Source organism: Epinephelus moara, chromosome 5, assembly GCF_006386435.1.
Source record: "Epinephelus moara isolate mb chromosome 5, YSFRI_EMoa_1.0, whole genome shotgun sequence".
NCBI lineage: Eukaryota > Metazoa > Chordata > Actinopteri > Perciformes > Serranidae > Epinephelus > Epinephelus moara.
The window spans coordinates 28673584-28700322 of NC_065510.1; the positions used below are offsets into that span (position 1 = coordinate 28673584).

The 26739-nt window shown below is 42.7% G+C and overlaps 1 protein-coding gene across 3 annotated transcripts; it reads right to left on the reverse strand.

Moving 5' to 3' along the window:
• Positions 1 to 5559: 5559 nt before the first annotated feature.
• cep170ab (centrosomal protein 170Ab) lies at positions 5560 to 26352 on the reverse strand. Of its 3 annotated transcripts, none has more exons than XM_050044353.1 (19): positions 26211 to 26352; positions 24220 to 24362; positions 24009 to 24098; positions 21140 to 21221; positions 20874 to 20929; positions 20285 to 20441; positions 18967 to 19104; positions 18341 to 18793; positions 17812 to 18197; positions 17584 to 17712; positions 17350 to 17482; positions 14880 to 16346; positions 14184 to 14427; positions 13866 to 13974; positions 13058 to 13204; positions 12478 to 12566; positions 12036 to 12129; positions 8339 to 8390; positions 5560 to 8232 (listed from the first exon to the last, which is right to left on the reverse strand). In XM_050044353.1, the coding sequence occupies exons 2-19, from the start codon at positions 24322 to 24324 to the stop codon at positions 7976 to 7978; spliced, it is 4188 nt and encodes a 1395-aa protein (XP_049900310.1). In that variant the 5' UTR covers positions 24325 to 24362; positions 26211 to 26352; the 3' UTR covers positions 5560 to 7975. The 3 variants fall into 3 exon arrangements, with proteins under 3 accessions (XP_049900310.1, XP_049900311.1, XP_049900309.1); XM_050044354.1 differs by having other exon boundaries at positions 17827 to 18197; positions 24220 to 24365; XM_050044352.1 differs by having other exon boundaries at positions 24220 to 24365.
• Between the last annotated feature and the right edge of the window lie 387 nt (positions 26353 to 26739).

Consider the following 26739-nt stretch of genomic DNA (forward strand, 5'->3'; position numbering starts at 1 on the left):
TCACCTTAAGAAACCTTTTGCTCAGGTCGAGAGAGACACCATATGCCTGCTATAAAAAGGGCACACACACACACACACACCCACCCACACACACACACACACACACACACACACACACACACACACACACACACACAAACAAGGGGACTCAAGGTTTTTATGGCCAGCACAATTTACATTATGGGTACAAAAAGGTGCTGGTGCAAGAAAAATTGACTTTGCAGAGCTCTAATTCAAAACACAAATCCCCTTGAGGCCACTGTGTCAATACTCGCAGAGCTACTGTATGTCGCCTTTAATCAGTGGTTGTGGAGCATTTTAAAATGAGACCGTAATAGCTATAATTTTTTGAAAGCAATAGTTCAAATAGGACACTTGGATCACTACGGACGAGCAGTATGGAGATATTTTGTGGTTTCAGTTACGTGTTTTTGGACGTTTGAATCTGGGGCGCCGTAAGCTTCCGTTAGGTGGAGTTGTGTTGCTACCCACTCTCCCCTTGGATCTCCGCAAGTGATGTGAGAAACTTCACCTGAGCCTCCATCGGCATATGGGTGAGTAGATAATGGCTGAATTTTCATTTCTGGGTGCTCTATCCCTTTAAAAGGAGTCAACGTTGACTTTGGGACGCAAACACCAGTCTCCTGGGTGAAAGTCTCTGCTGGTTGCCTGGCAACCTCATGAAGAAGACAAGATCAGCCAAGAAATTTCTGGAACATAACCCCTGTAAAACTGGAAGAGCTTTTTTTACACTTCTGTTTTTTTTTTTTTTTTACAGCAAAGATACTAGTTGATTAGTGAGCTTTAGACGTGCTGGCGGGCAGATTTTGTTACTTGTGGACAGAGTGAGGCTAGCCGTTTCCCCCCGCTTTAAGTCTTTATGCTAAGCTAAGTCAAGCACTTTAGGAGAGTAGTATCAACCCAGGTGCCAGAAAACATGTTGGCATTATATGTTTCTGCAAACCAAGCATACATTACACTGTTATGTTTCATACCTTGAAATTTTACATTTCAACAACACTGTGGTTAACATGTGCTTGGCTATTGTCAGGAAAAGATCATGTTTTGGATTTAAATACCTGCCTTTTGTAGCACCATCTTGTATGGGGTGTAGACGATATAATATAGTGCTACAATGTTGTATTGATTTCTTGGACAACCATATGATATTTGCTGATATTTTGAAGTCTGTCACAATATAATTTCTACTCGATTTAGATCAGGGGCCTGTCGCTGACGATATCAGTAAATACTCTCATTTTTTCCGTAGCGGCTTGCCATAGTCTGCCTGGGCTTGGCTGCTAGTACTGTTTGAATGGTTAGAAAGGCGGTGTGCTTGGAGGCAAATGGTGACACAAGGTGTATGAATGTTTTCACTTTGCATCGATGATATTGGATCACTGATTATCGAATCATTATATTGATCCAGACTGATGTATTGTTAAACCCCTTCTACCCTGGCAGGAAACGCAGTGAAATCTCGATAAAAAACATCGCTTTTCATGGCACTCTCCTCAGTTGAGAAACAGCGACGAGTTGCTAAAAAACACCCACATTTGATGGCTAAACAGCTGATGGAAACACAGTGATGACATGCTAAAAAAACAACTGGTTTTGTTGTTTGTTGGACTCACACAGTGGTCTGCAGCTTGGCGGGCGTCTCGCCTAGCTGTCACGGCATCCACCATTCCCTCCACCTCTGCATGACAAAGCCAACTCACACACTACGTCTCTTTAGAAATGTTGATATGATACCTATGGAATGTACCAATGTAATGAATCTATGGTTGCAGAAATGTACACTGCCAACATTTTCTTCTGGTGACTTGGCTGTTACTATCAATCGTCGCATTTAATTAATAAAGCATATTTATTAAAATAATGATCAAGTACAAGAATATTTTTATATAGAGATGGCAAAACGTTTGTCTTTTCAACAGTAAAGGGCAGTCAGGCATTAGTCTTGATAGATTGTACCTACTTAACTGTGTTTGTGAGCTACTTTTACACAACTATAGTGGATTCAGTATGCTGAGAAAGCATTTTTTGCCATATCCTATGTTCTCCTCGCCAAAGCCCATAAGTTATGATGGTCTATCAATGAGGAGGTGCAGGATATGTAAATACCTCCAGTATCATGCACACACACAGCGCAGCATCATACATCTTATTCACTCTGAGGCCGCACGGGTGCTAAATCATCAATGACAGTTCAAATTACACTGAATAGGGCACACGCTGTGCATCACCTGGCAAATATCTTATATTCCTATTAATTTTTAATTTGCCTACATGAGCAAATAAACACATCATTCTTATTTTAAGCAAGGCCAGACTGACAGCCAAGAGCCCAAAAAGCTGCAGTGATATGAATATTTTATTTATATGCAATAAATGCAAGCAGTGTGAGCGCGGCAATGAAATCCACAGGGAACCTGAACTTAATAAAACTAAGTGCGAACAATCCAGCCAAACTGTTCCCACTCAGGTGAACACCTGCAGAAGCGCTGATGTGCACCAGCGGCCGCGGTGAATGTTGTTCGCAAGGGAGAAAAACCCTGACACAGCTTTAAGGATTAAGGAAGTAGAGCAGAATATCTGGAGACATACAATTAGCAGTGCAGTGGCTCTGGCAGCGGGGGCCTCTAAAACCTAATTTGTCGTGTGTACTTGACTCTGCAAAGAAAGAGAGAGAGAGGACAAGTTCGGGAGGGTGGGGGGATTGGGCTTCTCAGAGGTTGTAGCTCTGGCTGGAATGATGGAAGAGGTGCTGAATACCTTTTATTCATGTATACCACAACACAAATATCAAAATGTGAAATTATCCCATCACAATTAACTTGCACTGCACCTGCATTAAAATGTTTACTTTACCATGCAAATGCTTATTTTTTGTCCACCTGGGGGCAGTGACACTTTGTAAATGCAACACTTTGGTGAATTCGCTAGTTAACAGTTGCGTAGTTACAGATCCAGCAGACACAGAGCAACATTATCATTCATTTGAAGTAGGGATGTCCCCATCAAGTTTTTTTGCCCCAATCCCGATCCAAGTGATTTAATAATGAGTATGTGCCAATACAGCTTCACAGTGCACACTTCAAGTACGTTTAAGTTATTAAAATCAATCCAATATATATGCTTGACAAAAAATCCCTGCACCATGCTGTTCCTTTATGTTTATTTATTTATCAAAAATTTTAAAAATGGTCTAAAATAACAAAACCTCCTTTTAATCTTTTTCACTGTGTCATTGTCTAAAGGGAATGTCTCTTTAAGAGAGTAGCCTATTCTCCAATGACTGTTGCTTTAGTGCAGACTTTGAGTTACTTTAGGCAAAAAACAGTATCTCAGTCAGTGTTTATTTTCCTCATCTGTACATCTTTTGCACGGATAAGACTACATTAATGTAAAACCTTTACGTGCTTCTTGCTCCTGGGACTTTTGTTGCATTTTGCAGTGACGTGGTGGGTGTGGTTACTGTCGGTTCTGAACTGCTGTCTGTCTTTGGATAACCATGCGCCATAAATGCACAAGACTTTCACACAGAGCTAAAATGAAACAAGTGCTCATAATTTTGGAAGAAATTATAAATAAACAACTTCGTACTGCAGTTTTGCTGTCAGTTATGGCATGTGGCTTTTTGCAGCAGGCGGGGCTCAGACCCTGCTCTTACAATCACAGGGAAGCTCAGCAGAGTGGAGAAGAAGAGTAGAGCGGAGAGCTGGAGACAGCTGCACTCAGTATCAAAGCTTTGTGAGTGAAAACACCTGTGTGACAGCTGATGTTAAACAAAAGATCAGTCACTCTATATAGCTCAATAAAGCTGATCCCGGTCAGTTAAAAAATGCTTTTATCTGCCCTGATCCTGAACTTTGAGATCGGATCCCTAATTTAAGGTCGAGTTTCTGTCCACCTGACAAATTTAACTCTGATATTCACTCTCCTTTTAGCTCTGTTTTTGGCTTGCACCAGCTCCTGAGGTAAATATGTGATTCTTTAGTTGCTGTCGCTAACTGTGATTTTCTGCTGTTTGTGGTTGCTTAGGTACCCTACAGTGGGATTTAAGAGCCTTTTCACCGAAAACAGCTGCCTGCTGTGACTGAAAACAATGCAATAAGTGGTGAGAGTGAACAAAAACAGCAAAGTTGCCAGCTGTAAAACCAAAACAATGAACTAAAAGACACTACAAAGGTCAATTAAGGGGAACTATAGAGGCGGTGATAATTCTCTGTGGATTCATCACTTGTTATAGCAACACCTTTCATTCTACAGCAATTTGATACATTGTTTATGTTAAAATGTTACTTAGTGCAGCTTTAAAGTTACTTATTGTAAAAGGATAGTTAAATGAAACATTAGTAACATTAGGATTCAACTGATAAATATCCCCCATAAAAATACCTTAAATGTGGTAGACCCTTCATTATTATGAAGATAATATAGTTGCTTTAACAGCAAACTGTACTTAAAGGCATACTTTACACTCAAAGTGACAATTTGTATATCAATTACTCACTGTGTGTTATGTTAAACTTTTCTCTTATGCCTCCGAGGTGAACAGAGACTCAAAAAAAAGGCAAACATTCTTCATGACTTGAAGAAAACAGGGACCACTTTTAATAAAAGCAAAACTATATGTCAATACAAACTGTCTCAGGCATGGCTGAGCAGCTTGTGCAGCATAATCCAAGTCACATTTCTCCAGTCGTACACTCAGCACTTCCCCAACACATGCATTGTAAACATCCACTGTAAATAAGAATAAGAATAAGAATAGCCTGATTCAATAAAGGTTGAATAAAAGCATTTTTTGTGGAAACGTTACACTTCTGCATATGAGTAACGCATCATAAGCATGCCTGGACACTTGTGTACATTTGAGCTCCGCTTGAGTTCAAACATGTGCACGTGCCCAGCCACTGTTTGAGAGAGACTGTTTGTACTGCTATGTTTAAAGTCATAATGTTTTAAAAATACATGTGTTTGGGAAGTACTGAGCATATAACTGGATAAATGAGACTTGGATTATAGTGTGGGAGTTTTACTTTTACGTTTGCTGTGGCGGCATGTGCAACAACAAAGTATTCCTCACAAATTCAAGGTAAGGTATATAAGAGTAAGGTAAAGTAATTTAGGTATCTAAGAATAAACTCTCTTGTGTCAATGGAAGGAAAAATAGTTGGCAAACCACGAAAGCCCTCGACCCAACTCTTTACAGAAAAGACGAGGAAGACAGCAAGGAGTATCTTGGCATATAGCTCCCATCCTCTCTTCAGACAGTTTGAGCTCTTGAGCTCTGGGAGGCGTTACAGAGTCCCTCTGGCAACCAAAAATGTATTTAAAAAGTCCTTCATCCCAAGTGCCATCAATATTCTCAACTCAACAAAGTGACTGATTAGTAGAAGTATGAAGTAGCATACAATGGAAACACTTGCGTACAGCACAAGTAGCTCCAAAAATGAGCACAGTATTTAAATATAATTAGTTACTTTACACTGTGAATTTGCACTGCAATGGAATTAATGTGAGAAAAAGAATTCAACATAATCGCTCATGATTATCATGCATTTTATTGGAAATGAGACAAACAATACACAGGTATTGCAAGGTCAACATTTAACCTAACATCATTACAAAGGAAAGAAAAAATCATACAAAACATCCAAACAAAAAATTCTCCAAATGCTCAAACAAAATTAAAGACAAAGTACAGTAGGTGCTGAGCACACAATGCAGTTATCAATCTTAATTCAAGTTGTTTTGGCTAAAATGTTTCAACAGTTCTGATCAGGTTACATTCATGTGTAAACATTGGTATGAGGCAAGACATTGGAAAACCTACAGTCATTACACTGTCCATCGTTCCGTTGTATCGTCAACAATAAAATGCAGCTGCAGGACTTGGAGGTAGCCCCTGTCTATGCTGGTTCAAACACAACATTTTTGTTTGTGATCAGAAAATAACTTGACAAAGCGTTCGTCAACAGGCAGCTGGCTTTCACCCTGTTTTGTTTTTGGTCGAGGACATCAACATGATAATGGAGCGCAGTAGGGGCATGTCATGTCCTGGTCCCGTAGAGATGAGTAGCAACATATATCAGCTTTGTAATGTGCAAAACAAATTTCACCTCCACCTCACCATCTCCTATACACTGTAGCATCTTTCTTCTCAAACTGTAATGATTGTTTGATCCAGGGCACTTGTGACAAAATACATTTGGAAAACCTTTCTGGGAGCTACATTTGATTTTATACTTTTTATGAACACACACGGTCTATCTTTGATACACTGGTTTCAAATGACATCGCCACAGGGAAAAAAAGGCATGGATGGGAGTATTTGATTTAACTATAATAAACATTTACACTGGTACATACTGTACATACCCAGTTCTTTTCCCAGCAAATAAGCAACGTGGCCTTTTCTGATGGAAAATCATTACCGAGACAGGTTTGGGGATTGCAACTGCAACAAATCAACAATATATTCATCTTTATAAATAAGTCTATGGCAGGATAGAAGAACACTATTCTCACAGCCTACACTTCTGCTGAATCCTTTTTTGACACAATTGCACCTTTCTAGTTTGGGTCTCTGCATTGGCTCTGAAGGGTAACTTTGATATTTTTTAACCTGGACTTGTTTCCCATGTTTTTGTGTCTGACTAATGGGAGCAACTTTTTTGAAAAATTAGTCTAGTATTGAGCGAGAGAGGGCTGCAGCTGCCAGCAGTGAAACAAGCTGTAATGTAATATTAATGGGCAATTTCACAACTTCCATTTATTCCATGTCATGTTCTTGCTTTTGTCACTGACAGGGTCAGATTGTTATTTTAGGTGCCTGACAACAGTTTGGAAAGGATCCCTACAGAGATAGACCTCTTTTTTGAAGAGTAACATCTTTTTTGTTTAACCAGAAACAGCCCTGAAATCGCCCTTGCCAAACCCACCAGACTCCATTTAAATAAACAGCAATTTTATCACCTTTAAACACACTTCATTCAAAACCAACAGGAACAAAATGAAACTCACCAAAGCCATCTTGGAATCTCTCCAATGTTCCAACAATCTCTAATTCTGGTTTGGGTGAAATAAACCCTTAATTCACCCAGTTAAATCTGAAAACATGCTGCCTCTAAACGTGCTAAAATTACTGTTTTTTTAAATGAAGTCTGGTGGGTTGGGCAATGGTGATTTTGGGGCTGTTTCTGGTCAAATAAAAAAGATCTTAAGTGTTTAAGGGATCTTTTTCATAATGTTGTTCGACACTTGTAACTGTAAAACAATCTGAGCCTGTCAGTGGCAAAACAAACACTTTTAGTCGATGTAAATTGATGGTGCACAAATGCCTATAACATTGCAGCTGGTTTCGTCACTGCTACAGCTGTCTTGCTAAATACTGGACCAGTGTCAAAAAAAATGTCACTCAGACACAAAAACATGAGAAAATAGGGTCCAGGTTTAAAAAACCGTGTTGCTCTCTTTCAGTCAGCTGACTGATCAGCTTATGGTTCAAACAGAAAGATTTCAAGGCTTGTGTAAAAACACAGTGTAGAGAGAATGTAAGCAGGATTTTGGAAAGTTTATCTTTAACATTAAATCCTCTCATCTTTTACATCTGTACTTCTTTCAAATGCTTTTAAGGTTAATGGATAATAAGAATGAGCTGCAACACAAAGACACAGATGGGTTACTCTATATTATGTCATAGCTTCTTCATAAGCTCACCAATTAATACTGTGAAGTCTTCATATTGTATATCTGACAAGAGCTGCTATTTGGTAGTGTTGGACTTTTACAAAGTGCTATCACGAATCACTTTGACGGTTCGGGCAGTCAGGCTTTCCCACCGTATACGCATCATCCTTTTTCCTCCATCATCTGAGACCAAATTTGTAAAAAATCTTCTGACCTTGCATCTTCAGGATTTGTCCAATTTAAAGGATGCATTATGAATTATGTCCTTGGTATATCAGTTGTAGGATCTTGAGCTCTGCCGGGGTCCTGGGTCTCGCTCTGCCACCGCTGCATGGTCTGAGGCACCGCAGGGTTCAGTGGCCAGTCCTTCAGGCCTGGACAGTGTGCTGGAGGAGACTTCAGCTCCAGGGTGCAACACTGCCGCCCCCTGCTGAGTCCCGGGACTGATCTTCTGGTCAGTCAGAGGGCTGGTCAGGCCCAGATTGGACAGGGCATCCAGGGTGCCGTCTGGGTCCACCATCATGTCAATTACTGTCAGATTGGCGCAGAAGAAGAAACATTTGAAATTAGTACTATTGAATTAACACAACTGGATATTTCTTAGTTCACTAAAAATTGAAAAGCTTCACATCCATACCAAGCAGTTGTCTCTCCACTCTCCTCAGGTCTTGAATAATGCTTGAAATCTCCTATTAAGAGAACATTCATTTAAAAAAAATTAATTGGATGATGTGATTAAGTAAGACAAAGTTCATACACCAAGTAAATCAACTTAATTCATCTCTTCGTTGCTGCAGGACTACGTTTGGAACTGTGCCGTGTGCGCTCAGTGATGCTTTATGAGCCCTGTGACTGTTTGGTGGACAGACATATCTCTTCAGGGGTTCACATGAGGCCAGGGTGGGTTAAAGGCAGGATTTATTACCCTGCCCCAGAGAGAGGCAGAAGTTTTGTGGACTATAACTTTTTCACCAGCAGCAGCTCGTAAGTCTTTTTTCTCCATCAGAACAACAATATTTGGTGGGCTCTGCTCTCCAAAAAGGGAATTTGCAAGGTAATCAAAACCTTGTGTGCAAGACTGAAGTGTCTTGGATTTGATCTCCCAGACAGCTGTAATTCTGTCAGCACTCACTACGATTGCTTCAGTAAGTAATCAGATACTGTGAGGTTTGTACAATTATAGAGAGAGCGAAGGAGTGGAAAACTGTAGCATTAATTTCACCCTTTGAAAAGCTAATGGATTACTGACATAAACAGATTCTTAGGGAAAATAAATTCATTACTTTGCATTGCCTGTCAGTCTCTGCCTTTCTGTATCAGCTTATGCCAAACTAATGTCAAGAAGCGAACACTATCCTGATTAAACTTCCATGAAATTAATCTGTCTGATGACTGTATCGAAATGCCTCACAATTACCAGGAACAATGCACTTCTTTACACTTGCAAAAAATATGGTTTAAAAAGGCAGTCAGCACCCTTTGGTGTTCCTTAGTACATTATAGTCAAATATATAATAGTTATAAAGTTATGAGGACAGAATAATCACTCGTTAACATATGCACACCCACACAAGCGCACCTTTACTTTTTTTTAAACCACATAATCTTTCAGGCATCACTTTAAAATAAACAGTGGTTATCACTTTATTCACGTATTATGACGCTGTGGTGAAATCCTTCCCACACATTATGCAACAACATTATAGCCGTGCTAGCAGCTCTGTGGAGTACATCCCCAGTGTTCAACGCAAGGAAATGCATCTCTTTACATAAGATAAAAATGCTGCAGCAGAGAGGGCAGAAATGTTGAATGTTTAAAGAGAACTGGACACAGTATTGGAGGAGTGGCAGTGCGTTGGGCCCATATGAGCAAGCGCACTAGAGACTTCCAACTGCCAAGCCGGCCACTTCCTGTTTAGCGCTATGCTAACTTCATTTGGGATAAAATGACATAATCTTGCGACTCTTCTAGACTTTCGAAATGTTATGGGACCAAATGGATCAAATTCTGTTGGCGAAACAAGTCATTCCACAGGGGTTGTGATACCCAAAGACATTTATCCACGTATTAACAGATGTCTCTTTCACAATGTAAGTCTATAGGAAAAAGTCTTTTTGGCTCCAATGGTGTCACGTCACGGACCCAGAAGTTGTACTGTTTTGCCACAACAAACATTGGCTTCAAAGTCCAGAGCACTTCCTGGGTGCCTGGATTTTGCCCGTCCAGTCTTGTAGAATAAGCACATGGAGCAGTGCAGAGACAAAAACAGGACCATTAATGCATGGCGACAAATTAGTGTGGTGGTCCACTATGCATGCACTATATGTTACACAGCTAGCATGGTACCATTGTTAGCTAGCTAAACATGCCTTCGAACTTTTCACTTAGAAAAAATCTGTACATAGAGCTTTATTACATTCATGTATCTGTTCACTAATTTGTTTTTATGCTCACTTCCTGTGGTACAGTGCGTATGGTCTGTCCGAAATCCGCCATAAAAGTTCAGTTTAACGTAGGCAACTCAAGGCTAATTCTGGACGGGGAAAAACCCTCCCAAAAAAATAGAATTACCACTTCACAGTTGTATGCCTCTGCGAACCAGTCAAGTTTCTCTTACAGTTTACATACATGTCTGTGAAAACATGGATGCTTTACACACATCTTCCGCCCAACAACACAGCTGATTTATATAATCAGCACAGTTTCATGGTAGACACCCAAGAATAGTGTCACCATTTCAGCATTCAACTAAATGTTCTGTTCCTGTGATAAGACACTGAGTAATGGCCAGAAAAGTGTTTTTGCAGAACATTATGATGTCAAAGTGAGGCTGATCTTTTACCTTTTGGATATAAATGCCATCACGTCATCATTTTATCCTATTAGACATTTGAAATTTTGTCATAATTACATATGAATTCTTTAGTTATGGCCAAAAACATATTTTGAGAGGTCACAGTGACCTTAACCTTTGATATTTGCCTGACAAATTCTAATCAGTTCATCGCTGAGTCCAAGTGGACATTTGTACCAAATCTGAGGAAACTCCCTAAAGACCTTCTTGAGATATTGTGTTCACGAGAATGAGACAGGTGCAAGGTCACAGTGACTTTGACCTTTGACCACCAGAATCTAATCAGTTCATTGTTGGGTCCAGGTGAACGTTTGTGCCAAATTTGAAGAAATTCCCTTGATGTGTTCTTGAGATATCACGTTCACAAGAGTGGGACAGACAGATGGACGTACATACGGACAACCCAAAAACACGCCAGAGCAGAGGCATAAAAGAAGGCTGGAGTTTTGCAATCACATAAGAGATCACGGAAGTTCTTAAAGGAATGAATGGACCTCCAGTTGACTCGCATATCTTAACAGAGATATGTGGCAACGTGTCATTAGCAGGCAACATTGACTGGTGCCGTAGCATTGTTCCGACCTCTCATTAGTCCGACGTCCCGTTGTTCCGATATGTGATTATCACTGTATTTGTGTACCATAGAGGATCAGCAACGCAACAAAAGTAGGCTACTGGTCGAGATACAAGTGTCATAGAGAGGAGAGAATGAAACACCATAACCTCCTGTTATTAACTCTGGGGTCCGGGTTGTGTGGGGAGCTTTCCGCGGTGCTGAACGGCTGAACGGGCGTATTTCTGCCTTGATGGTGCGCCGCGACCGGCTCTGGGTCAGCTGGGAAAGACTTGAGGCGGAGCAGGCTCACGGCTTATGTGTTTGCCACTTTCTTTTTCATTTTAACCCACACCATGATCTTTTCCTAACCCTAACCAAGTGGTTTTTGTGCCTAAACCTAACCAGACCTTAACCACAGGGCATCATGATGATTTCGGAGCAACGGGACTTCGGAACAATGGGTTTAATATGGTCGGAACAATGGGATGTCGGACCAATGGGCTGTCGGAATAATGGGCAGACCCCCATTGACTATGTTCACCATCTTACTTTAGCCTGTTAGCATGCTAACATTTGCTAATTAGCAATAAACACAAAGTACATCTGAGGCTGATGGGAATGTCATTACATTTGTAATTAGCAATATAATGGACAAAGCACCTGCTGGTCCTGGACGAAAGGTTGAAGGATCGCCAACGTGATTACAATTCAACCTGGGGGGAACATAAACGTCTGAACCAAATTTTATGACAATCCTTCCAATAGAGTAGGCCTATTTCAGTCTGGACAAAAAGGTGGACCAACAGACAGTGCCATCTTTAGAGTCATGCTGCTAGTGAGGCTAAAAATACTACTGCCTTGTGTATTTCACGGGCCTTCAGCAGATAAACAGACAAAGTGTGAGAAGTGGACAGGCTCATCACCTTATTGGAGCTCTTGAGCAGCAGGGAGTCGTGCTCCGCCTGCAGTTTGTTCTCAATCTCTTCCCATTTCCGTTCTTTATCCTTGAAGAGGATCCTGGAGGCCAAGTTGGCGCAAAAATAGACGAAAGTAAAATACATTAACATATTTTTAGTATAGCTCCTGATAGAAGTATTAGTTGACTGTTACAGTGATTTCATTCATCATCTGTAGACTGCAGGAATGAAAAAAGGGACATGTAGCTGGCTGTCAGTGTAAACCTTTGTGATGTGCCACTCAGTTTGTGTTGCTTGGCCTAGTTCTGACATCAAACACAGACAGGAATCTTTTATATGTTTCTATTTTAACAATACTGTCCTGCATTTATCCATTTCTAAATATAACATTACACCAGATTACAATAACAGCACGTTCCTCCTTCCTGTTTAGTGATGTGACTCTCACCTGATTTTGCAGGTTGTTTTGTCAACAGACTGACGTATCCTTGCTGAGAGCTGAGTCACAGAGGCTAGTAGTAAACTGTCGAGCACCGCCTGGTAGATGATTAAAGAAACACATCGATGTCACTTTTATTTAACAATGGCATACAAATAATGCAGATGGTGGAATTGTAGAGAGAAACTGCAGAAGCTAACACAAACTTTACAGTGCTATTGCTAAATTTAGGCTAATTCTAGCCACGATGACTTTGCATTTACACATTCGTGGATTACACACACATAGTCTGTTTTATTAGCTCAGCCAGTAGCTTTGGGGCCACTAAGAAGCGCAGGTTGTCTGTCCCTGTAGTTGGCATGTAGGGAGCTCCATCTAGTGGCACACTGTGGTACAACTGTACAGTATGTCTAACAACAAACTGCTGCGGAGGTGGAAAATAAAGTTTGTATGACCTACATTTTCAGACTTTAATGTCAGAGGAGTGTTTACAGGAGTATACACAGTGTTTGTCGTTACTCCTACCTGCAGTAAAGACTATACTATTCTATATTTTGAGAATTTATTTAAAATTAACACAGAGACTCACATCATCTCTGTTCCATGTCTGTCGGCGGATGGCACGGGAGCCCTGTCCACCAGAGCCTCGGGGTCGAAGCTGCACAGACCGCCCATTGGTCCCCTCTGCAGAAGGTCCACTTGGGTCCAAGTTGTCATCAAACACACGTTCCTCCAACTAAAACACAATTATAATTTCATACAAAATGGATGTTATTTCTTAAGACCCTACGTTTGGTCAATTTTACATAGTCTGATTTTGTTAAGAATCTGAAGTCTTGGTATTCTGTTACTATCTAAACTAGCAGATAGAACCAATAATTTCGGATTGTCTATTTGCACAGGAACAGTCACACTGCTGCTTTTTGGCTATTTGCATCCATCCATGATGCACTATTAAAGATCCCACGGCATGCTGTGATTGGCTAGTACTTAGGAAGACATTAGGATTAGGACAAAGAGGTCATGGTTAGGGTTAATATTTGGCCATCACGGATATTCTCTGAGGTTAAAGTGGTAAATTTGCAGGAGAAAAAATCACAAATACACCGCCAGAAAGTCAGGTGAAGTAGTATCAAGAGAAACACAGTCCATGGAGTTAGTACGATGTGGTGGATGAATAGGTAAAGTACAGGACATTCACAGGGGACTGTGTGAGTCTACCTTGACTCTTTATTTTTAGACTCAGTTGACTCATTATTTTCAGTTTATAGGATGCATAAAGCTGCTGAATGCACACTGTGTTTATAAACTCAAGCAGAAAAGCTAAATAGACTGCTGGCCATGGACACCTCGGCGCTAATAGCATCTGCCTAATTATTTTATAATGTGTTGACTACCAGAGCTCCGGGGTCTGTGGCTGCAGGGCTGACTGAGTCGATCTCTCCTGCCACATCATGAATTTCTCTGGCAAGCATGGCTAGGTCTTTGGCTAAGTCCTGGCTTATCCTGATGAACAAACACAAATGTGAAATCACCATCTCATTCATGTTAGAACAATTTATCTTCTTCAAAAACACTGCACAACCCAACACAACAATAAATACTGAAAAATAATAACAGCTATGTGCCTCTATGCAGGAGAAGGGTGTTTGAATACTGTCATCATGACTCATCACTGTTTTCAAACTGCACTGAAGTTCCTCTCACCCACGTACCTGGCTATTTCCTCGCTATGTGCCGTCCAGTCTCTCATGTACTCGTCCTGTTCCCTGGAGTGCTGCTTCAGGGCAGATAGGCCTGCAGGGTTAGGAGTTGCTGGGGCTGAACCTCCGAGTTGGGCTACCCGAGTGGCAGGGAACGGCCGTGTGTGGCCCTGCTTGGACATGTGGCGGTTTGAGCCATACTCGTCCTCTGAGGTGGACGCATACTCAACAGGCACGCGGCGCCACCGAGTGCCAGCTAAGATTAGGAAAGAATGGTAGTTAAGTTACAGTGTTTTGAATGTGCTGTGAACACAACTTCAGGTTGACATGGGAAATGAAATATGTTAGCAAACAGAGGGCAACATTAGCTTTCATTGGAGTTATGTTTCTGGCAACCGGACAAACGTCAGTCTAATGTTCGCTGTCATTTCAGCCCTGCTTAGTCTCAGGGCCTCACCATGCCATGCCCACTTTTAAACAGTCAAATTAAATTCCTCTCAATGTTATATCCTGCCTGCCTTTTCTGTTTCTCTCGGCAATATGTCACCATACTGACGCTAGATACTCTTAAAATGCTGTTTTATCTGGACTTTAGAGAATAGTATGTTTTACAAGCTGGTAATTACAGATTATTTCATAATATTTGGGTAGTAAAGCATCAACTGGAACATGAAAACAACAGAAAGATGAAAGGAACAAATTACTTACACGCAGGTGTAACATGTCCATAGGAGGAGGTGCCTTTACCCTTGTCAGGCAGCTTGGAGGCGCTGTTCGCCCTAGCTCTGGGTCCAGACACTGAAGTCACATTAGACCCTCTCAGTCCTTGTCTGATGGCATAATCACCAGCAGCACTCCGGGCCCCCAGACCTCTACTCCTTGTCACAGTGGCCTCTGAGTCACTCTGGGCTGACGGGGAGCCCACCCTCGGCCTCCTTGGCTGTGCTAGAGCCTCTATCCTGGACATTCCCCTTTTTGCCATCCCTGTCCTGGATGTGGAACTAGCAGTGGAGGCCTCAGAAGCTACAGACATGCGGTCAAGATCAGCAGGTTCGGTGTCTGAGGAGTCCCCCAGCCTGGCTCGCCTCAGTAGGGACGCCCTGGTAGGCCTGGGCTTGGGCACACTAGTGGTTTTACTTGTTGCAGAGGAGGCTGAGGGCTGGGTGATTTTAGCTCGACTAGACTTGGTGCTAGCTCCCACTGTTGTGCCACCACTCTGGGCTCTGGTGTGTGAGCTTCTAGATTCTTGTGTCGAGGTGGGCTGAGAGTCAGAGAGGAGTGAGTTAGAGTTGACGTCATCATCAGTGAGGTCCAGGGAAGTCCAAGGGCGGCTGGGCTGCGGAGGACCAGATGCCCTGGTCTTGGCCCTCCTGTCCTGGGTCTCTCGGCCCCCAGTCAGACCTTTGCCGGATGAGCACACTACCGTTCTCTCCTTCTGCTGTCCTGCAAGAGTTCGGCGTTTCTGGATTACTTTTCTCGCTCCATCAGCCTGGCTTACTGTGCTGGTCGTGTCCACGTCTGACTCTGGTGACATGGAGCCTTCGATGGACTGACTTGGTGGATCACCTTGGTCTGACACAGTCGTCTCTAAAAAGGCTGCAACGGCCTCTGAGTCTTTTTGCAGTGTGGCGCTGTCAATGCCAGTCTCCTTACTCTGAGTTCTGCCTGTGAGCCCATCAATACGAGGTATGAGCTCAATGGGCACGTTGGCGCTTGGTTTCTCCACAGTAAAACTCTCCTGCCTCAACAATGGTTTCCCACTACTCTCCCTAGCCTTCTCCTCTTCCTTTTTCCTCCTCCGTGACTCCTCCATTCTTTTCTCCCCACTCGTCAGTGGACGAGGGGGGAGCTTGGCCAACACACCTGACTGGCCTGATCTTCCACCAGCACTGTCCTGCGACTTGGCTGGTGAGGAGCGACTGGGGCTACCCCCATGACTGCCCACACCTCCACTGCCATGCCGAGTCTTTCCTCTGACCATCTTCTCCTCCTGGCTCTCTTTCTCCTGTAGCTCTGTGTCCTGTTTCTCCCCCATATCCGCACGCAGGCCTGCGCCTGGGGTTCTCCTTCCAAGAGCGAGCTCTTCACCAGGCAGCTGGGGCAGGGTTCTTCTCTTACGCTCTGTGTAGCCAGACGAGGCAAATGAGGCTGAATGGCTGGATTCACTTATTTCGGCTAAAAGGAGAGGGAAACATATTATTAGTGATGTGGGTCCTCAGATTAATGGGTATTACATATCAGTGGGGTTGGTATGCTCATAGAACTAATGCACTGGCTCTGCGGTTTCCATTCAGTCATTCTCTTTCTACCAGATGGACCATATGTTTGTGTTTTTCATATTTAAACGAATTGTTCTCACAGAGGTGGCCAAAGACAAATTTACAGCTTTGAATTGAAGGAGTATATTGAGTATTGAGTATCTTGAGGTGAGAGTTCAAGAGACGCCTTTGAAAATGTCCATTCCAGTTTTCCCCTCAACAAACTTTGGTCTACGTTTGAAATGTTATCTTGCCCAATCCCCAATGAGCTATGCCGATGTAGTTGGTACCAATGGACGCCTTAGGTTTAAAAATGAACACGCGACAGCCTCTTAAAGACAATAATGACTCCCTTACAATGTTTTTGCCAGGGCGGGGGCAGTATGGGGGCCAGCCAATGAACCAAGCAGCAACCTTCTCAGCTGAAAAATGTGGCCAACACTTAAGTCCCAAAAACTGTAGTTCCTCGAATGGCCACTTGAGGCCGACTCCAGGAGCTTGTCAATCTACTTTACAGATCCTTATAGATCCACCCCTCACTCATCCACAGCTTCACCCTCCTTCCTAAATATGGTCACTTCTGACTCAAAAACCAAGATGGCGATGGCTTAAATGCCAAGCTCAAGGCTTCAGAAGAGGAACCCACAAACCAGTGGATGATGTCGTGGTGGCTACTTCCATTATTTTTACAGTCTATGAATTGTACCAGGGATGCCATGGCCCCCCCGGCCCCCCGTTAAGGATGCCACTGTTGCCAGGCAGTTTGTCATTTTGATTTTGCTGAAAAATGTGTGTAAAGATCCTTTACAGGGTTACAGCACAGAAAGTGGTGGCTAAGACCACACTTTGTAACTCCAGCTTCAAATGAGCTGATGAACCAAACATTTTGTGTCTGTTCTTGTCAGATTGTACAGAAGTACCTCTGTCCTCTGTGACCATGACGTGACTCTCCCCTCCTGATCCCTCAGGGTCTGTTCTAATGTGACTGGCAGCCAGAGTAGCCCACTGCGAGACCCAGCGAGGACCACCCACCATCAGTTCCTCTGATAGTACCTGAACATAGATGGCATGAAAGATACAAGAGAAAAATTATAGTAAATTATAGTGTTTAGATACCTGACAACTTTTTGGCTTGAATTTAAAAGTTTTTGCACCTCTGTCTCCATGCGTCCAGGCTTTCCTCTGTCTCCTGTACCAGACCTCTGGGAGGTGAGCCTCTCTCTTTGGTCAACACCCCCCAGCCTGGACACACACACACCCTCCTGCTCATCCACACCAAACACCTGCAGAAGTGAACAAGCATACACATACATGTATACAACTGTTTGTTTTATGAATTCATCAAAAGCCAGCTAATGATAGAAAATGGGCTTAATCCTCACTTTCTTCTTCCCCACCTTGTCGATCATTTTCCTCGCTTCTTCCTCCTCGTGATCTCCATTCTCCAGTTCAATGGTATAGGTTCCCCTGTCGCTATAATCATCTCCGTGGTGATAGCACTCATCACGGCTACTCTGCTGATGCGGTGCCGAGCCACGTCGCCTTTCTACAAATCCGCTCGCCACTTTGGAAGTGGAAGACTTGCGACGGCGAGCAGGACTGTCCTCCTCTGCAAAGAGCCCCTCTGGCACGTTAGCGCGACCCTCTCTGATCTTCATCCCCGCACCGCCCCAAAGCCCCCATGAGCGTTCATCCATTGCTGCGGCCCTGCGCTGCTCTCCAAGTGCGTTCTCAGAGTCGCTCTGAGTGCCGTCCTCATGTTTACTGCCTGGTGTGGGAGGGGTGAAGAAGAAGGTAGGGGTTTAGAATGTAAAAAAGAGACGAGGGGGGTTAAAGAAAAGCACAAATCTTATGATAAGCGCAGACACACGTGCTGCTCAAATGGCTGCAGAAATGGATGTACATTCAAACCTTTAAGACTTTTCAGCTGCACAGGCACATCACTCTTCACACTCTCCCCATCATCCTCTGCAACAGCATCTTTGAGAGCCAATGGCAGCTCATTCTGGGCCAGCCAGTCGGCAACTTTGACCTCCGCAGCTACCATAGCTGTCTGAAGTGGACTCAGCTCCTCCCCGACAGCCCTTTTAGGACGCGGCCTGGTCTCTGGTCCTACTTTCGCTACTCGATCTTTGACGGTCACTTTACCAGATGCCCCAGGGTCAAACTCAATGGTGAAGGAGGCGTGGCCATGGACGGGCTCTGCAGCCGAAGAAGCAGCAGCCTCTTGTTCTTGTGAGGGGGCTTCACCACTCACTTTACCTGCTGAGTGAGTATCCTTGGTTGGGATCTCGAAGTAGCTAGGCTCCTGATTGGAAGCTGTTTGCAGGGCCGACTTTGGGACCTCAGTACTTTTCTTGGCGTCTGCCAGAGTTAAAGCAAACATATGTATTTAGCACCACAAAGTCCACTAAATGTAAAGGAAGGAGCACAATATTCATCATGACTGAGCATATTTACAGCTGCGAAAGTGAGACATTACATTGATTACTGCCTCATTTTTATCACAAGATCACATAAAGAAGGATTTTTTTTACCAGTTTCAACTTTTTCTCGCTTCCGATCTGAGCTCCTCTCCTCAGGCCTCCCAGGTTGCTGGTCATCAGCGTCTCCATCTCCCCACCAGGCAGGCTGTCCATAGAGGGGGGTGATTCTGTGCAGCACTGCTACGTCCCCTGGCAAAAACAACCCGTCTGGTCATGTTAGTCTTACATGAGAATGACACAGCTGCCTTTACAAAAACTAAAACAAGCATTTATAGGGACTATATAAACAATACTGGTTTCTAATACATGATAATACACTATAATGCAGATGTAAGCACATATGTCTAGTGTTTATTAATGCATTTATATGACTTTAGGGTCAGAAATTTGTAAAACATGCCCGTCACAATTCTCCAGAACCCAAGATGAGCTCTTAAAGGTCCAGTGAGTAGGATTTATGGGGATGTATTAACAGAAATGGAATATAATATAAGTATGTTTCATTATAGAATGAGCCGTTTATATCTACATAAGGAGTGGTTCCTCGTCTGAGGAGACGCCATGTTGCGCCACCTTGTTTCTAAAGTAGCTCAGAACTGACAAACCAAACACTGGCTCCACATAGAGCCATTTGCATTTTTGCATCAGCCATCCTAGTCAGCAGCCCTTCCGCGGTAAGCAGTATTGGAAAAAGAGTGATTTTTCTTAACATGAAACTGCTTTATTTTGTATTTCAATCACCTGGTCCGTTTGTTTTGGAGAGGAAGAGACCTCTGCGGATAATTCAGCTCCCAGTTAAAACCCCCTGAATGTCTGGAACTTAAGTTTTCAGACAAGAAAGTTAAGCACACATTAGCAGGTGCTAGGCAAACTGCCTATCTCCAACATGCTAAACAATGTCAGAGAAACACTGATTTGTAACGTGAAACTACTTTATTCAGTGTTTTCAGTGGTTTTAATCACGTAGTCTGTTTGTTTTGGAGAGGAGGAGACCTCTGCGGATAATGCAATCCTCTCCGCTAGAGGCCATGAAGTCCACCTAAATCTTACACACTGGACCTTTGCAGCTGCTTTCGTTGTTTGATCAACAGACCAAAACCAAAAATATTCATTTCACAAAGACATAAAACAGTGAAAAAATAATAATTTAATTGAGAAGCAAGAACCAGCTCAAATTTGGCTTTTTTGATTTATTAATTACTCAAAATAGTTGACAAATAAATGAATTAACTGACCTGTTTTTAGCACTCTAATGCTTTTAAACCTACCTGACTATCAACATGTTACCCTAGGACTAAATTTATGAAAGTATCATCTGAAGACTGAGATCTGTGTCGTTATTGCAACCTGCATCCTCAGAGATTCTAACCTGTCGCTTTATCCTCCACCCTGCTGGCTTCGGGGGGCTTGGCGGCGGCCCCTCCACATGCTGGTGCTGCCTCAGACGATTTCACCTCAGATTTAGACGATTCGGCCTCTGGAGGTTTCTTCTGGCTCAGCTGCAGCTGGCTGCTGAACTTCTCATGCTGACAGATGGGACAAGCAGGGGAGTTTAAGGAGATGCAGGCAAAACATGGTAATGCTGTTAAATCTATAGAGAGACAGCCAGATTTTGTTTACTATACATTTTCTTTCTTTTTTGATCTTGGTCGAAGTGCATAATTCAGGAGACATTTTGAATATTTGTGAGGAACTTTCATCTTTCCTCATTAAGATGAAACCCTATCCTTTCTACAGCTGCCCGGCAGTTTGCTGTGATGAAACAGCAGATTCATCAATCTTGAAAAGTAGTATTTTGCCCAGTTCAGCAGAACTCTTTGCTGCCTTTCACTAATCCACCTCTCTCAGGTTATTTTATATACCAATGTAAAAATACAAGAGCTTTGTGGCTGTACTCTTTTGAGCAGGCGTATTCACTCTGTCCGTTAACACGTGAACATGCACAGGGTGCCGCTAACCTTTAGGGCCTCCTCTGGAATATGCAGCTCTCCTCGAACCACGGTGAACAGGTTGGTATGTGAGGCAGGTTAAGGCAAAAGACGATGAGCTCTGTGCAGGGGTGAGAAACATGCACTGATAGCCTCATCTATTATGCAGCAGGCAGAGCGCAATGAGCATTCACAGCTATTCAGGAACAGATAAAGTTACAGTGTTGTCCGTGTGCACTGACCTTGTGCTGCGTGTCACATGGTTTGACAGACACACAGGACCATATTCAAAAGGATATCATATCCAAACCTCAATTTGTCATCAATTTTCAGCGTGACGTAGATTTGCTCCTGTATCCTGACATCGTTGACAAATGTCTGCAAACCAAAACAGAGAGTGAGAAAGAACAACAGGGTTAGGATTATGGCTGGGTGCTGAATCTAAGCAGTGTTTGTGTAATGACTGAATTGTGTCTGTAACACCTACTACTGATGACAACCACTTACCTAAAGTTTGGACTGGATGATTGGTCAGAATCCTTGTCTAGTTAACCTTTTCTTGAAATACATATTTACTGGTTTAATTCATAATTTTGTTATCTTTACAGTGTTTTGGCTCAAGTCTTGTCTGTCTGCGTTGTGACAATGTTATCCACACACATGTCGAGCTTGTTTGACATTTTTTTTGTAACTTGGAAAAGAGTTTTGTAGAAAAACATCAGTCTCATCACAGTCTAATTGATTAAAACTCATATTGGCAGCAGTACTGTAAACGATAACCTCTATCAATATACTCTTGAGCAGCGGTATCAAACATATGGCCCCTGCGTCAGAACCGGCCAGCCAAAGTGTCCACTGAATGACTTTGCACACCTAACATTGATTAACACTACGAGCCACAAGTTACATTATTGCAGTTGTTAAAGTATTGCTGAAGCATTTGTGTCTGCAACTTGGCACAAAGCACCTCAACTGAACGTCATCTAAAGTTTGTCTATGCTCAAAAAACAAAACAAACAAAAAAAAAACGCTAAAATAAATTGAGGACAGCTCAACTTTGATGTGCTGCACAACGCCTGTCCACAGTGACATGTGTCAGGCATCAGTTTCAAGCTTCATGTCACCTGCTTCCATTGAAAATGACTTGTNAAAAAACAAAACAAACAAAAAAAAAAACGCTAAAATAAATTGAGGACAGCTCAACTTTGATGTGCTGCACAACGCCTGTCCGCAGTGACATGTGTCAGGCATCAGTTTCAAGCTTCATGTCACCTGCTTCCATTGAAAATGACTTGTAGCCTGTTGCTGTGTCGCTTATAGTGTGAACACAGGATAAGAGGTGCCAGGTTTCAGGGGCATGTTAAAAAAATACAGAATACAGATCTCTGAACTGACAAAACAGTGAATACTTACTGGGGTCATGTTTAAAGATAATGAACACTGTGCCAAACATTGTCATCAGCAGCTTCAGTGCAGTCTGTAGCAGTCTTCTTAAATCAGTAATGGAGAAACCCTATTGCTAAGGCACTGCCAAAATTTTTGATTTGTGAATGGTCTGAATGGTGACAGGGGATAACTTAAGCTGCTTCTTTAATAGCTACCTCTTTAGTTCTGTGTGGTGATGGCAGCATTCCACAGGAGTGGAAATGTACGGAAAAACGCACATGTAATGACAGCGAGTGGTCGACTGACTGAATGTGGAAAAACTGAGACATATTGTTGACACTGCACTTTTTTTTCTAAAGTATTCATCATCTGATTTGTACATGGATGCGTGTTTTATGTCTTTAAACTAAAAGAAAGGAAAACTATAATTACTGTCTTGTGGTTTTATGCCTCTGCGAACCCGTCAAGTAGCAGTTACAGTTTACATCCCTGTCTGTCCTGACTCATATGTAGCCATGACAGTTGTAAGTAATTCAGATATGGATGTTGGTGCAAACAAGCTACATATTCTAAAACATGGATGCTTCACACACATTTTCAAATCAGCAACACAGAAGATCTCTAAAATCAGTTTCAAGGTGGAAACCCAAGATAAATGTCACCAAATCGTTGTCTGACCAAATGTCTCCCATTTTGTTCCTGAGATATGACACTGAATTATGTCCAGAAAAGTGTTTTATGCAGAACATTATGATGTCACAATGAAGTTAACCTTTGACCTTTTGGATATAAAATGTCATCATTTTATCCGATTAGACATTTGTGTGAAAATTTGTTATAATTAGTGTGAATTGTTGAATTATGGGCAAAAATATATTTGTGAGGTCACAGTGACTTTGACCTTTGACCTTTTACCACCAAAATCCAATCAGTTTATCGCTGAGTCCAAGTGGATGTTTGTGCCAAATTTGAAGAAATTCCCTCAAAGCGTTCTTGAGATATCGCATCCCTGAGAATGGGAGGAACAACCCCAAGAAAAACAAAAAAGCATAATGCCTATGGAAACAGCTATTTCGGGCGCGGAGGCATAAATATTCGGAGGTGTTATTATTCATAGGATATTATGCAATTGTTTTACTGGTCTGGCCCACTTGAGATCAAATTGGGCTGTATGTGGTCGATAAAGTAAAATGAGTTTGACAATCCTGAGACAGAGGATAGCTTAGCGCAGATGCTGAATCATGAACTTAAGCAAAAATGTAAAGATCCCCTCTGACAATGTGTTTAGACGTATGAAAATACCCTGCTTTAAATAATCATTTGCTTGGAATATGTCACTGAAACATCCATTCTCAGGATCCCCTCTGTGCGGAGTTTGCATGTTCTCCCCGTGTCAACGTGGGTTTTCTCTGAGTGAGAGGCAGGATACACCCTGGACAGGTCGCCAGACTATCACAGGGCTGACACATAGAGACAGACAACCATTCACACTCACATTCACACCTACGGACAATTTAGAGTCACCAATTAACCTGCATGTCTTTGGACTGTGGGAGGAAGCTGGAGTAGGAAGGGCTCCCCCACCCTGGGTTTAATCCAGTAACCCTCATGCTGTGAAGAGTCACCACTAACCACTACGTTACAAATTAATGACATACTGTATGAAGACTCAGATTATAATACAGTTTTACTCTTATTATTTCAGGGATTGTTCCTTTGCTCAGCAGTCAGTACATGAGGCTGTTAAAACACAGAGTAGTGGATAAATATAACGCTCACCCCATTTAAGCTGCCCAGATCCTTCACTTTATGTTCGTCTGTATTCGGCTCATAGTTGATGACAGCGTGCTGCTTGTCCACACTGCGGGACTAAACACACACAAAATCCAGTCAATCAATGTAATCCACGCTAATCTCAGTGCTTTAGATAATAATCCATCCCAGATTAAAACATGACAGCTCAGAGCTTGTGTCTGGAGGCCTACTGTACCTGCAGCATGAGCTCACAGTCGTCCCTCCCCACGAAGATCATCTCCCTGGGGAGACGATGGCGCGTCCCCCCGCCGCTCACCAGGAACCAGGAAGTCAGACTCATCTCTGCCTCGCTAGCTCACCTCTGACCCTTAATGCATCCTGCTGAGAACGGGAACAGTGTTAGCCTTCAGTTATCCATCTATGGGTCTATTCATGGGCCATGAGCCGAGATCATACGGCGCTAACAGGCGTGAATGAGACACGCTGCTTCATACAGCTACAGTTAGAAAACATCTGTGCATGTGGGTATGTGTCATATGCAGAGTAGCTATTTCAGGTATCGCCCATGGGCACAAACATGCAAAAGGCCGCATCACCTCTCCTACATAGGAGCAAGACACAGACTTTGTGGAGGTTTTGCATCTGTTTGTAGTTGTTATGCATCTTCCCGTGGTTCTGTGCGTTTGTGGTCAGTTTGTGTCGGTTTGGGTTATTTTGTGTCTCTTAGGGATCAATTTGTGTGTTAGTGAGGTAATTGTGTGTCTTTTTCTGGTGTTTTCCTGTCTCCTTGTGGTCATTTTGAGTCTCTTCCTGGTCAGTATATGTTAATTTGAATGACATTTTGCAGGTAAAGGCCTGGGGGGACCCTGACACTTTGGGACCCTGAGCTTGCACCAGTAGGCCCATTCAGTAATCCATCCATGGTATCACCCGAGGACCCTGACACGCCTGTCTCTCCCTGTAATGCACTGAATATGAATGAAGATCTATAAGTGTAAAAAGCGACTACAGATTCCAGGCATCCTACTACACTCAAGAATTAAAATACTGGCTAACATGGAGCTGTCTCTACAAAGAGAAGGAGGAAGTGAGGATGACGTGGGGTTAGTTCAGACACAGGCATTCAGAAAGATCAAGATAATGATGCATGTACATTAGGACTGCTCATTTAATTTGATGCTTTGCAGAACACAGGCAAGAGAGAAGCAGGAAGTCAGGGAAACAGACAGACCATAAAAAGAGCAATGATGTTTTTCCTTGTAAACCCTCATCTCTGCTTCCCATGATGCTCTCATATGATTCCCATGCAGCTCTCAGACTTCCCATGAAGCAGCACAACAGCTCTTTTCACTGAGACAAACAGCCGGTCCTTCCTCTGCAGGAGCACCATCAGCACACAGGGCCTTGCTGACTCACGCTCAAAAGAATCCATAGGTGAGTTGTTGGGATTTAATTACGCACACTTTGTCATATCTCGGGCTTTTTTGTGTGCATCAACTCGATCCCAGTGGGACCGGCCAGCCCCCCTCTCTCTTCCCTCTCTTGCTACGGAGCAATAGACGGGTTAACCCTCACAGTGGCCTGACTCTTAGTGGCCCAGATTTCCCTTTGAAACGCTTGACCACACACGGCTCCATCCACTCTCTGCTATAAATCTCCCCTGCAAATGACAACACGTCAAGTGTGCATGCAACGATGGGTCCTGGTCAGCCAATGACAGAGCTCGCTGCAAATTAGCCCAGTTAGGCCGTGTGTCTGAGTCCGGCGTTTGTCATGGAGACATTTGATATCGACACCACGCTACAGAGGAATATCCCCTTTAAATAACCCAATGCTTTATAAAGATCACGCGCATGATGGTGTAAATAAATGCATAGCCACAGTGTGTCTGCAATGACTGTTTATTCCCGACGTGTCATGTGAAGCCTATTGATCCTAAACGTTAAGAAGATCCCTTCTTATTCCCTCGCGCTCTTTGAGCCAAATGAAGGCTAATTCAGACAGATTTACGATAACAGTTATCACGTGTTATTGTAAATCAGGTTAGCGAGGCTGTTCGCTGCTGTGCCGCCAAGGCTCTCCCCCGTTATGGACGACATATAGGTTTGTCGCACAAACACAGCGATGCTGGTTTCACCCACTCCATCCTCGGTGCTGGGGCAGCAGCAGGAGACAACAGAGTCTGTCTGACACAGGAACAATCAGAGGAACACAGATGTCACTCACCAGGAGCTCTGCTGGACGATCAGCATCCGATATGTGGAGGATTATGGACAGCGGTACTGCTGCTACTCCTCCAGACCCGCCGCCCTGCCCTGCTCCTTCAGCATCACTGTATCTTGGCCTCAAGGTGGCGCTGTGTGCTCATATAGAGGGAGCACAGGAGGTTATGTAATACTGACAGCAAACCGTGAGTGGCCTTTATTAGATGGGTAATTCTGGATTATGCATATATAATATTATTATATAGACTGTAAATATAAGGAGAAATAAATAAAACAAAAAAAATAACAAAATAAAAATGTGTGTGTGTGTGTGTGTATATATATATATATATATATATATACACACACACACACATATATAAAGACAAATGAAATGAAATGAAATAATTAATAAGTAAATAAAAATGTGTGTGTATATATATACATATATATATATATATATATGTATACATATGAAGAAAAATAAATAAAAGAATAAATAACAAAATGAAAATGTATATAACGACAAATAATGAATAAGTAAATAAAAA